The following is a 13,667-nucleotide window of genomic DNA, read 5'->3' on the forward strand; positions in this document are numbered from 1 at the left end:
CTGGGTTGTGTGAAACTCTGGTCTAGACCTGCATCTTTTCAGCAAAATGCACCCCTTGCAGTTCTATGTTCCTGACCAGTATCCACAGAGTGGTCCTGCGCTGATTGGAGGGCAGATCGGCTGTCCTTGATGTGCTCCAGTGTCCCACCACTGGGCCCATCTCCCCACTGCCTGCACTCCAAACACTTCCCATAGGATGGGCTATGCAACAGTTCCTTGCAGTGACTCATGGGCCTCTGACCAGCTTCTTTTTTCAGTTGTTATGGCTCCTCACTACTATGTGGGTCCATGGGAACCCTATTAGTGGTCTTGCTGGCCTGAGGGCCCCCAACGCTCTATTCTCCCCTGCTGCCTCCAAGCAACTTCATAGGAAGGGCACAGCTGCAGCTTTTACCATCTCCTGCTCCATGTGCTCAGCAGCTCCAGCCTTGAAGCGGCCGGGGCTCTAAATGGTTGGAGCAGTTCTTTCTTTCTCTCATTGTGGCTTCTCCTTTCTTCATGCACTCTGTAGGCCTCTCCTCCTCTTCCCCTGAGCTCTAGCTGCCCCAGCTTGGCTGTCATTGCTTTTTAATAGTTGTAAACTGGTTGGTTTGTGGGAGAGAGTGATGCTAGGGACTGTCTATTCCATCATCTTGACCTGAAGCCTCCAAAAACTGCATAATTTATGCTAAGGCCACATGGAGAAGTCTCTAGCAAGTAATCAAATATTCTCCTTCCTTTGTCAATATTTTGTGAACCACACATTTGTTTATGTGCATGGTAACTTCTATGTTAAAGAGTTCAATCACTATTCTGTTATGTAACCATGCACTATTATTATAATTTACAAAATTTTTGAATCTTATAACAATGTAATATAAGGATTCATTAAATGTGGGTGTTAAAAGCAGTGTTAAAAACATACCTGAAAATCAATTACTTTGGCAGGGAAATTAGAAGTGAATGAACAAAACTCTGCAAATAAAGCCAAACAACTGCCATGGTGTGGTGTGCTGTGCTGTTAATGCAGAAACCAGCAACATGAGAAATATTAGAAATAGTGCTGAAAAAATTAAAAGCATCTATATATAACACATGGTTAAAGATTGATGTGCCCTGAGAATACATCCCACATTCTTTATATTTATTATATTTAGTCCTTTGAATTTTGTGAGTTTTTAATTAGGTGTCTTGAAACTTCCTTTTATTTAAAGATAGAGTCAAAACCCATATAAATAAGGAAATGGCCTGAAATGTATTTTTAAATAATACACTTGTTTCCTTGTGCCTTTTCTGATTATAAATGATCATGTTTGTTGCATTGGAAAATTCTAAAAAGTGTAAAGAAGAAGAAAATCCCCTAGAATCTCAGCATTCAATGACCAACCTTACAAGCATTTTGGCAGTTTCTCTGGTTTTAATTTTTTTCTACACAATTTATATAAAATATATATGTAATTTTGTATCTTAATGCTTTCTTAACCTTAAATGAAGATTTATTAAAACACTAAGAACTGTCTATGAACATTATAAAGGCTGCGCAATATCTCATCCTATGATTGTAATGTATTTAATTAATACTACTCCTAATAGTAAATATTAAGGTACTTTCCAAGTTTTGCAATTATAAATAATTCAGTGATGAGTACATTTGGATATAAATTTTATCCCTAGTTTGGATTAATTTTCTTTAGGGAAGTTTCCTAGAAAGAGAATTATTAGGTCAAATAATGTCTTGATACATATTGCCAAATTCCTTTCCAGAAAGATAAAAATAACTTATAATCAGCATGGCAACTGATAAAAGTATCCATCTTACCCCATCCTCACCGCACTGAGTATTACTATTTTTAAAAATATTGCCAATTTTATTAGCAAAAAAAACCCCAAAAACTTTTGTTTTAAATCACATTGTTTTTTATTTATTTATAAATTGGGTATTTACCCTATATTTATTAGCTAATTATATTTTCTACTTTGTAAATTGCCTTTATATGTCTTTTGCTCATTTCTCTAGAGTCATTAACATTTTTCCTGCTGATATGTATGAGTTCTTTATGTATTAAGCATATTAATCCATAAGTTATCATATTTACTGTTTTTATGGCTCAAGTGCTATTTTTTAAATAAGAAAAACTAAATAAGAATATAACATATCATAAAGGTGGTATCATGAATCTTTTACTTCCCTAAATTGGTTCTGCCACCTTTTAAAAAAATTTCTAAATATTTTCATCTCTTTCTTCTTTCAAATAATCCTCAGAATCTCAGATTCTGATAAAAAACAAAATTCACTGGGATTTTGACTGTAATTATATTAAATTTATAAATTTAATTTATAATTAGTTTTCCAGTCTCCTAAAGTGGTGGCTATTCCCCTTTTATTTGAGATTTCTGTCTCAGTTATGTCTTGGTGCATATTGAAAAAGAAGTAATATTAATAGCTTCAACTTCTTCCTGTGGTCTCCCCTGGGATGCAGTCAGATGGCAGCTGGAGCTCAAGTCCAGGCTCTGCTAAGCCGAACGTCCACGATGGCTCCCTCCTTATTAGTCACACTCGCATGGCCTCTCTCTCCAGCAGAGTAGCCTGGATTTCTTACCTGGTGGCTCAGGACTCTAGCAGGTGGAAGCAGTCTTCGTAAGGCTAGGCTTAGAACTGGCACGGGTCACTTTTACCATATTCTATTGATCAAATCAGTCACCTGGCAGCCAGATTCAAGAGGAATGTTCACCTCTTGATGGGGAAGTGGCCTGAGCAATTAGAAAGGTCTGCCATCTTTGGAGATAAACTATCACATTTTCTTTTATTGACCTTGGTAAAATTTTCCTCATAAAACTATTCTAAATTTGTGTTGCTAGAATAATATGTATGTTTTTCCCTTTGTAATTTACTAACTGGTTAGTGCTGATACTGAGAGCTACCCCTTCATTCTTGTCTCTCCCTAATCTGTCTTTCTCCTTGTCCCTTTCATTCAACAATTTTGATTGGGTGAGAAAGGCACTCTGAGATGGCAATCGAGGAGGACTCCCTGTTAATCCAAACCAGTTTGGGCCGGATAGGGAAGTTTGCACATTAGTCCTAACTTTGCCTGAAATTATATCCTCTCTGACTACACAAGGCCAATGCCTGCATCTTAATACTTAAATCTCCACTGCCAAGTGAACATAAGACATGTGACATACATGACTGCACACTGCACATGTGCGCTTATCCCCACTTGAATATGCATAGAAATACCCTAGCCCTTGTAAAATATGTACGTTCCTGTAGCTAGATCCTTAAAAGCTATAATCCCCGCCGTCTCAGGGAGCTTGGTTTAGGTGCTGAGACTGGCCTGGCTCCTGGCTTGTGTAACCCAAATAGACTCCTTTCTGTGAGACGCTCAAATCCTTGTCTTTGTGTTTCCATTGGCATTCACAATAGACATGGACTCTGCGGGTGTTTACCCATGAGAACGAGACGATGCCATCAGTGTGAAGGAAAGCTATTGTCTTATTCATTCTAATTACATCTCAGTTTAATATCTTAGTCCTCCTAAGTAGATAATTATACTATTTGAAAATAAAAATGACTTTTTCCCCTCTTCTTTATCAATAGTTAAATCTCTTGTTTCTATCTCATGTATACTGTACTGGTGAAGACTCCCAAAACAAGGCTAATCGGAAGCAGCCTTGTTATGTTTCTGTTGCATCATTTTCAAAGCACAAATATATTCAAGTTATAAAGTGGACTTTTCTTATTAACATACACATTTCCGAGACCTAAATTAAGCATCTTACTTTTATGTGTCGATGCAATACAAATGAATAGAAAGATAGGCTCTTATTCTAGACAAATTGAATCCAGGGAGAAGGCAATAAAACAAGAAGAGGAAGAAAGTGACTAATATATTTTGGACACTGCAATATTTTCTCCCTGAAATCTATAAACTTCCAAAAATAAATCATAGCCATAAAACATTCTATTAACTCCCATAAACAGTTAATATCACTAAATAACTGTAAAACATCATAAATCTCAGCAATTTCTCCTTTCATACCAAGTTCAACTATTTATACTAGGTGTAAAGAATCACTTTAAGTACATAAACATTAGAATATGTCTCTTGTACTCACACGTGGCTGATAATCATATGCTGGAACATAGTCTTCAGAGTATGTTGTCAATGCACACCTAAGAGGGATAAGTTACTGTTTGAGAAAAGAACGACTCCAGAAAGAAAGACATTTTATATGTTTGGCATATACTTTACATGAAATTAGAAAACATTTCGGGAAGGACTAGTCCTAAAAAAAATATTCAAATCCCACAACTGTTCCAGGCCCTATAATGTACCTAGGGTACTTCAAAAAGTTCATGGAAAAATAGAACTAAACGATAATACAAATCTTTCCATAAACTTTTTGAAGACCCCTCATAGTGTTACTCACCACCACCAGCAGAGTACCCCTCCTTCAATTACTTACAATTTAGCAGCACCTAGTACTGAGCTCAGGTGCTCTGCATTTTCTACTACACACTTCCTGCCTCTGAAGGCTTTTTGACCCTGTGTCCCACATTCTCTGCTTGATGATAGCTGAAGAGATAATAGAAGACAACCAGGTGGACTGAGATTACCTAGTGTCCCCAACCCACGCCCCATTAAATACAAAGAAATGCTGGATGAAATACACTACCACCCTTCCAAAGTCTACAAGCATAGTCAAGCTCAAAAGGGAAACCCTGAGGTGCAAGAAAATAAGAGGATACACATTACAATAGGAACCTATAAACTCATGCCACAAGGCTAGAGGGTAGAGTGTGAACCACACTATAGACATGGCCTTAAGTTTACTTGAGACAAAAAGCTAAACTCCTATTTATAGTGAAGAATCTGTAAAGGTTGTGTCTTCATATAAAAGAGACCAGGGAATGGGCCAGTCCCATGGCTCACTCGGGAGAGTGCGGCGCTGGTAGCACCGAGGTCACAGGTTCGGATCCTATATGGGGATGGCCCATGAGCTCACTGGCTGAGCGTGGTGCAGACAACACCAAGCCAAGGGTTAAGATCCCCTTACCAGTTTAAAAAAATAAAAATAAATAAAAATAAAAGAGACCAGGGAAACCCCAATTACCAGTCTAGAGAAACTTGCAAGAAAGTTTCTCTCTATTTGGAGCTCAGGGTGGGGGAAAAATTATTCTCCTATGGAAAATTAAAAGCCTACTTCTATTGCGGGCAATATTATGGGGCTAGATGGTCAAAGAAACACTTCTGAGTAGGGTACACCAAAAAATGCTGGATAAAAGGACATTTTAGAAAGTTTTAATGCATGACCAGGATAATGGGAAGGTAAGAGAATTCAACAAGTATGCCAAAAATAGAAGAAAGGCCACTCAGACCAGCTATTGGGTAAAGGTGCTACTGTTTACACTGGTGGTAACCACCAATTCCTGCAGGGCTCTCAGGTGTGATTTTCAGAGTAGTAGCAGCAACAACATCTGGGAACTCAATAGGAATACAAAAATTTGGCTTCCACCCCAAACTGACTGAATTAGAAACTCTGGTGTGGGGTGCAGCAATCTATATCTTTACAAGCCCTCCAGGCATTCTGAAGCACACTAAAGTTTGAGTACTGATGATTAAAAGAACAAAAATTGGAAGTATAACTTTCAAACCAGCAAATGGGATTTTTTTTAAACCAATCTAATAGAAAGCAGGAAAGGAGAATAAAAGGAATAGGGGGAAATTATTTCTGCTCACAAGACAAATTAAAACCATAAAAATAAAATTAAATATCTTAGCAATCACAATGAAATAATAGTACATAAAGTATATAATTGTATATATCTATAGGGTATAAAGAAACTTTCATATATATTCAAGGAGATGTATATAACTGATGGATCTTGGGCGTGACCAGCACCATTGTGCACACAATAAGCACAAAATAGCTTCCGGCCTTGTCTTCCACTCCAGCACCAAACCCCTCCCTGCTTCCCTTTAGGAGAAGCCTTGTGACTTCTGCAAAACAGAAACCCTTTTGCTTCCACAAGGGCACAGTTCTCCACCCTGGTTGCCCTTCCTTCATGGTATCAGCCAACCCTCGGCATGCTATATAAGCTCTTTCACGCCCACATCTGGGGCTGTGCTCCATTTTGAGGGCAGCCCCGGGCTGCCTGCCACTTTGAGCGCACCCTGGCAGATTCCTTTCCTTTAATAAAGCTTAATCAGTACCTGACATTTTGGCTCACTTTCTTTCAATAAGGATATTCATTGTAGCCTTATTTGTAGTAACGAAAATTTGGGAGCTAATGTCTTTCAGTAGGGATGTACTGAATCTATACAAATCATTTTCTTCAGAAAATATGAAGCAAATATGGTAAAAATATTAACTTATGTTGTAACCAGGTAATGGGTAGATGGATGTTTGAAGAGTATTTTATATAATGGAAATATTCCATAATCTTAAAATATATTTAAGTGTTAATAGATGACAATGAACTTGTTTCCCTACCCTCTTCTTACCCAAAGTTATGACTCAATGATAGGATTATCAGGAACCCCAGTCAAACACTGGAGAGTTGCTTTGGGCAGGCCAAACTTGCAAGTCAACATTAGTGTGTCTCTCTACTAACTTAAAGCAGGCAGAAACCTATTCCACCTATGTTTAGGCCCTTTTCCCCCTCCCAGCACAGAGTCTAATAAAAGGTAGGCAATGAAAAACACTTATTGAATAAATAAAGCAATAAAAGTAGTTTACTACATTGTGAATGCAAATAGAGGTGAAAGATTAAAACATTCAGTTATCTTTCTAAAAAGGCAATTTTGCTCAACAAAATGGAAACTTGTAGTATTGAGTGATGACTTTCAGTCAGTTATTAATAAACTGTCTGTGATTGTCTCCCCCCTTGCCCACCCACCCACTTTTTTAAATCTGAAGAACAGGGCACCCATCCTTAAGAGATAGACAGGGGATCCTAAGATGGCGGTGGCTGCGGCGGTTGGCGCGGAGTAGCTGAGGTGGAAAAGGTGGCCACTGGGCCTCAGGCAGCCGGGAAACTTGTGGACCTTCCTCTTGCCGTCTCTTAAGGGAGGACCGCTGCTGGTGGCCGGTCGTGGGGGCTGACTGCCACTTTGCCCTTGGCAGGAGAGGCTGCCTCATTTACAGGCAACAGCTTTGAAGTATGGAGCAGGAAAAGAACTGTTTCTTAGCTGCAAAAGCGAGTCTCTAAACAGGGAACACGGCGCCGGGCCGCTGTTGACGCTGCCAGGATCCCGGAGGCCGGAGAGGCGCTGAAGGCGGCCAGCTGCCCTATTGAGGATTCAAGGTTTCAGGCTGGCATAAAAGACAATTCCTGGGAGCGCCCGAGCCACGCTGCGGGACCGAGTGAGCAGCCCGAGGCGGCAGCGGCTGAGAACGGGGACGGTGACGACACAGAGGCAGAGAGGGAGCCACCCGGCCCGGCACAGCCCCGTGAGTGACCCCTGGCCCGGCACTGCCTGGGGGGCGGACGCCCTCCCGGCTTCCGCCTGCCCCACCGGGCCACTCACCGGCCCTGGGGCTGCCTCCATTTTCTCAGGTGGTGGGGGCTCCGGCCCAGCTCGCCCAAGCCTGTCCTCTTCGCCCGGCTCTGCTCCTCACTGAGCCTTCCCACTTGCTTGCCCTGGCGCGGGGCTTCCCGAGGCCTGTGGGCCGGCCTCCCCCCCACTCCCTCCATGGTTCTCTGGTGGGGCTGGTGGCGTGGGGCGTCCCTGGCCAGCATCGGGAGGGCAAGGAAGTACGGGCTAGGCCGACTGTCACTCCACCGCACCCTGGGCTCCAGCCCCCGGTAAACTTCCTGTTACCAGGGAGCAGATACCATCTCTGCGGCCACCAGTTCGGAAAAATGCCTAACCGATTTCTGGTTAGGAATGGTGTGGTCAGAGAGTTCCCAAGTTCACTTGAACCTGCTGGAGAGCTGACTGTGGGCGGGCACTGGAGTCGGTCCATGCTGGAGGGATTCAAAGGTGAACCGTGTGCTGCGGGCTCATCCCCCAAGGAGCACACACTCTGGTGTGGGAGATAAGACAAGTACATGAATAACGGCGATACCAGGAGGAAGGTGATAAGTCCCGAGAAAGATCTACACAGTGCTACAAAGGCACCCAGAGCGACCGGTCATCTGCGCCTAGCAGAAACCTGGCAGACTTCCTGGGCGAGGCGGAGCCGAGCAGGGTCTTGAAGGCCCAGCTGATAGACGAGGGTTGCAGAAGACACGTCCCAGCCCAGCCCAGTGCGCACAGAGCGGGGAGACGTCCGGCTAGGGAGGCAGAGACTAGACAGAAACCACACACCCTGTGGGGCCGCCACTGCACGATCCAGCAGCCCGGGCCAGAGCACAAGAACAGGGAGAAGTTCTGCATGGGAAGTGGAAGCTCAGCAGAGACCACACACCCTGCAGTACCACCCCGTGATCCAGCAGCCAGGCAGAGTCCAAGCTGACCAGAGAGGTGGCTCCCCGGAGAGGCCCAAGACCCGAGACAACCACACACACAAGGCACTAGAGGCCACCTGAGCAGTCACGGAGGTAGCCATATCAAATTGACAACCACAGCAACATCTTAGTTAGTCAATAGTCTCAAACCAGTGGACTGTGAAACCCCCTGCCACAATGAATAAACATCAAAAAAAAGATACCAGAAATACAAAAAACCAAGAAAGTACACCACCAAAAGTTAATAAATCTCATACTCTAGATCCTATAGAACAAGAAGCCCTTGAAATGACTGACAAGGAATTTCGAGTGATAATTCTAAGGAAACTGAATGAGATACAAGAAAACTCAGCTAGACATCATGATGAAACGAGGAAAAGTATACAGGACCTGAAAGAGGAAATGTACAAGGAAATCAATGTCCTGAAAAAAAATGTAGCAGAACTGGCCGAACTGAAGAAGTTATTCAGCGAAATAAAAAACACAACAGAGAATTTAACCAGCAGGCTTGTTGAAGTTGAAGAGAGAACCTCTCAAATTGAAGAAGGGCTGTTTGAAATAACACAAGCAGACAAAAAAAAAAAGAAAAAAGAATCAAAGACATTGAAGAAAATCTGAGAGAGATATCAGACAACCGTAGTGCTCAAATATCTGAGTCATGGGTATTCCAGAAGGGGAAGAAAACGGAGATTGCATTGAAAACGTATTCAACAAAATAGTGGCAGAAAACTTCCCAGGTATAGGAAAAATCACAGATCTTCAGATCCAAGAAGCTCAATGATCTCCAAACGTATTCAACCCAAAAAGACCTTCTCCAAGACATGTTATAGTCAAATTGGCAAAACTCAGAGACAAAGAGAGAATCTTAAAAGCTGCAAGAGAGAAGCATCAAATCACCTATAAGGGAGCCCCAATCAGGCTAACATCAGACTTTTCATCACAAACCCTAAAAGCCAGAAAGGAATGGGATGATATATTCAAAATACTAAAAGACAAAGATTGCCAGCCAAGAATACTCTACCCTGCAAGGCTATCCTTCCGAAATGAGGGGCAAATAGTATATTTCTCAGACAAACAAAAACTGTGGGAGTTATACGGGCCGGCCCGTGGCTCACTCGGGAGAGTGCGGTGCTGAAAAACTGTGGGAGTTCACTACCACACAACCACCCTTACAAGAAATCCTCAAGGGAATACTGGGTTTGGTTCCTGAAAAATAACTACCACTGCCATAAAAACCCAAGGAAAATCAAAACCCACTACTATAATAAAAATGGCATTCATGAAGAGAAAACAAACAAACAAAAATGCTATCTACAACCTAAGGAACCAACAAATACAGAAACCAAACAGTAAATCAGAAAGCAAGGAACAAAAGACACCTACGACAACCAAACAACCAATAAAATGCTAGGATTAAATCAACACCTTTCAATAACAACTCTTAATGTAAAAAGCTTAAATTCCCCAATCAAAAGACACAACTGGCTGACTGGATTAAAAAGGAGGACCCAACTATATGCTGCCTACAAGAGACCCACCTCACCCATAAAGATTCATATAGACTGAGAGTGAAAGGATGGAAAAAGATTTACCATGCAAACAGAAAAGAGAAACGAGCTGGAGTAGCTATTCTTATATCTGACAAAATAGACTTCAAACTAAAAACCATAAAAAGAGACAATGAGGGACACTACTTAATGATAAAAGGACTGATCCATCAAGAAGACATAACAATCATAAACATATACGCACCCAATGTTGGAGCAGCCAGATTTATAAAACAAACTCTAGTAGACCTAAAGAAGGAAATAGACACTAATACCATAATAGCAGGGGACCTGAACACCCCACTGTCAATATTAGACAGATCATCTAGGCAAAGAATCAGTAGAGAAACACAAGATCTAAACAATACTCTAGACCAATTGGAATTGGCAGATATCTACAGAACATTCCATCCAACAACCTCAGAATATTCATTCTTCTCATCAGCACATGGATCATTCTCCAGGATAGATCACATATTAGGTCACAAATCAAGTCTCAATAAATTCAAAAAAATTGGAATTATCCCATGTATTTTCTCAGACCACAATGGATTAAAACTAAAAATTAATAACAAACGAAACTCTGGAAACTATACAAACACATGGAAATTAAACAGCATTCTACTTAATGACATATGGGTCCAAGAAGAAATCAAGCAGGAAATCAAAAAATTTATTGAAACTAATGAAAATAATGATACATCATACCAAAACCTGTGGGATATTGCAAAAGAAGTATTAAGGGGGAAATTTATTCCATTAAATGCTCACCTCAGAATAATGGAAAGATGGCAAGTAAACAACTTAACACTTCACCTTAAAGAACTAGAAAACCAAGAACAATCCAAACCTAAAGTTAGCAGATGGAAAGAAATCATTAAGATCTGAGCAGAACTTAATGAAATTAAAACCCAAAAAACAATACAAAAGATCAATGAATCAAAAAGTTGGTTTTTGAAAAGATAAATAAAATTGACAAACCATTAGCATGGCTAACAAAAAAAAGAACAGAGAAGATTCAAATAACAAAAATTAGAAATGAAAAAGGCGATATTACAACTGATTTATCTGAAATACAAGGAATCATTCAAGATTACTATAAACAACTATACGCCAACAAATTTGAAAATCTGGAGGAAATGGATAAATTTCTGGACACACACAAGCTCCCAAAACTGAACCATGAAGATGTAGAAAATTTGAACAGACCGATAACAATAAAGGAGATTGAAGCTGTTATCAGAAGGCTCCCAACAAAGAAAAGCCCAGGACCAGATGGTTTCACAGCACAATTTTTTGACACCGATTCTTTACAAACTATTCCAAAAGATTGAAACAGACGCAAATCTCCCAAACTCATTCTATGAAGCAGACATCATCCTGATACCAAAACCAGGTAAAGATATAACCAAAAGAGAAAACTACAGGCCGATATCCTTGATGAATATAGATGCGAAAATCCTCACTAAAATACTTGCAAACAGAATACGGCAACACATACGTAAAATTATTCACCACGATCAAGTGGGATTCATCCCAGGGATGCAAGGTTGGTTCAACATACGCAAATCAATAAATGTGATACACCATATTAATAAAGTCAAACACAAGGACCATATGATCATCTCTATAGATGCTGAAAAAGCATTTGATAAAATTCAGCACTCATTCATGACAAAGACCCTCTATAAGTTAGGTATAGAGGGGAAAGTATCTCAACATAATTAAAGCCATATATGACAAACCCACTGCCGATATCATCCTGAATGGGAACAAGCTGAAAGCTTTTCCTTTAAGAACAGGCACTAGACAAGGATGCCCACTCTCACCACTCCTATTCAACACAGTGTTGGAAGTACTAGCCAGAGCAATCAGAGAAGAGAAGGAAATAAAGGGCATCCAGATTGGAAAAGATGAAGTCAAACTGTCCCTGTTTGCAGATGACATGATCCTATATATCGAACAGCCTAAAACCTCTACAAAAAAACTGTTGGAATTGATAAATGATTTCAGCACAGTAGCAGGATACAAAATCAACACACAAAAATCAGTAGCATTTCTTTTCTCCAATAGTGAACATGCAGAACGAGAAATCAAGAAAGGCTGCCCATTTACAATAGCCACCAAAAAAATAAAATACTTAGGAATTGAGTTAACCAAGGAGGTGAAAAATCTCTATAATGATAACTACAAACCACTGCTGAGAGAAATTAGAGAGGATACAAGAAGATGGAAAGATATCCCATGCTCTTGGTTTGGAAGAATCAACATAGTGAAAATGTCCATACTACCTAAAGTGATATACAAATTCAACGCAATCCCCATCAAAATTCCAAAGACATTTTTCTCAGAAATGGAAAGAACTATCCAGAAATTTATATGGAATAATAAAAGACCACGCATAGCCAAAGCAATGATGAGCAAAAAAAATAAAGCTGGAGGCATAACACTACCCAACTTTAGCTTTACTACAAAGCTATAATAACCAAAACAGTATGGTACTGGCATAAAAACAGACACACCGATCAATGGAATAAAATAGAGAATCCAGAAATCAACCCACACACTTACTGTCATCTGATCTTTGACAAAGGCACCAAGCCTATTCACTGGGGAAGGGACTGCCTCTTCAGCAAATGGTGCTGGGATAACTGGATATCCATATGCAGGAGAATGAAACTAGACCCATACCTCTCACCATATACTAAAATCAACTCAAAATGGATTAAGGATTTAAATATACACCCTGAGACAATAAAACTTCTTAAAGAAAACATAGGAGAAACACTTCAGGAAATAGGACTGGGCACAGACTTCATGAATACAACCCCAAAAGCATGGGCAACTAAAGGAAAAATAAACAAATGGGATTATATCAAACTAAAAAGCTTCTGCACAGCAAAAGAAACAATTAACAGAGTTAAAAGACAACCAACAGAGTGGGAGAAAATATTTGCAAAATATACATCTGACAAAGGATTAATATCCAGAATATATAAGGAACTCAAACAACTTTACAAGAAGAAAACAAGCAACCCAATTAAAAAATGGGCAAAAGAGCTAAGTAGGCATTTCTCTAAGGAAGATATACAAATGGCCAACAGACATATGAAAAAATGCTCAACATCACTCAGCATCTGGGAAACGCAAATCAAAACCACACTGAGATACCATCTAACCCCAGTTAGGATGGCTAAAATCCAAAAGACCCTGAACGATAAATGCTGGCGAGGTTGCGGAGAAAAAGGAACTTTCATACATTGTTGGTGGGACTGCAAAATGGTGCAGCCTCTATGGAAAATGGTATGGAGGTTCCTCAAACAATTGCAGATAGATCTACCATACGACCCAGCTATCCCACTGTTGGGAATATACCCAGAGGAATGGAAATCATCAAGTCGAAGGTATACCTGTTCCCCAATGTTCATCGCAGCACTCTTTACAATAGCCAAGAGTTGGAACCAGCCCAAATGTCCATCATCAGATGAGTGGATACGGAAAATGTGGTACATCTACACAATGGAATACTACTCAGCTATAAAAACGAATGAAATACTGCCATTTGCAACAACATGGATGGACCTTTAGAGAATTATATTAAGTGAAACAAGTCAGGCACAGAAAGAGAAATACCACATGTTCTCACTTATTGGTGGGAGCTAAAAATTAATATATAAATAGGATTT

At 40.2% G+C, this 13,667-nt stretch overlaps 1 protein-coding gene across 2 annotated transcripts in view; it reads right to left on the reverse strand.

The window, feature by feature from the left end:
• Positions 1-13,667, reverse strand: part of CFAP95 (cilia and flagella associated protein 95) — a 150,371-nt gene that overhangs the window by 25,478 nt on the left and 111,226 nt on the right. The window contains exons 6-7 of one of the 2 annotated variants that reach the window (XM_063081061.1): positions 4,096-4,153; positions 2,511-2,595 (exon numbers count right to left, since the gene is read on the reverse strand). In XM_063081061.1, the coding sequence (XP_062937131.1) occupies positions 2,527-2,595; positions 4,096-4,153 (127 nt within the window). In that variant the 3' untranslated portion in view covers positions 2,511-2,526. Of the gene's footprint in view, positions 1-2,510; positions 2,596-4,095; positions 4,154-13,667 lie in introns of those variants that run through there. The other variant, XM_063081062.1, reaches the window with a different exon arrangement.

Source organism: Cynocephalus volans, chromosome 16 (genome assembly GCF_027409185.1).
Source record: "Cynocephalus volans isolate mCynVol1 chromosome 16, mCynVol1.pri, whole genome shotgun sequence".
Taxonomy (NCBI): domain Eukaryota; kingdom Metazoa; phylum Chordata; class Mammalia; order Dermoptera; family Cynocephalidae; genus Cynocephalus; species Cynocephalus volans.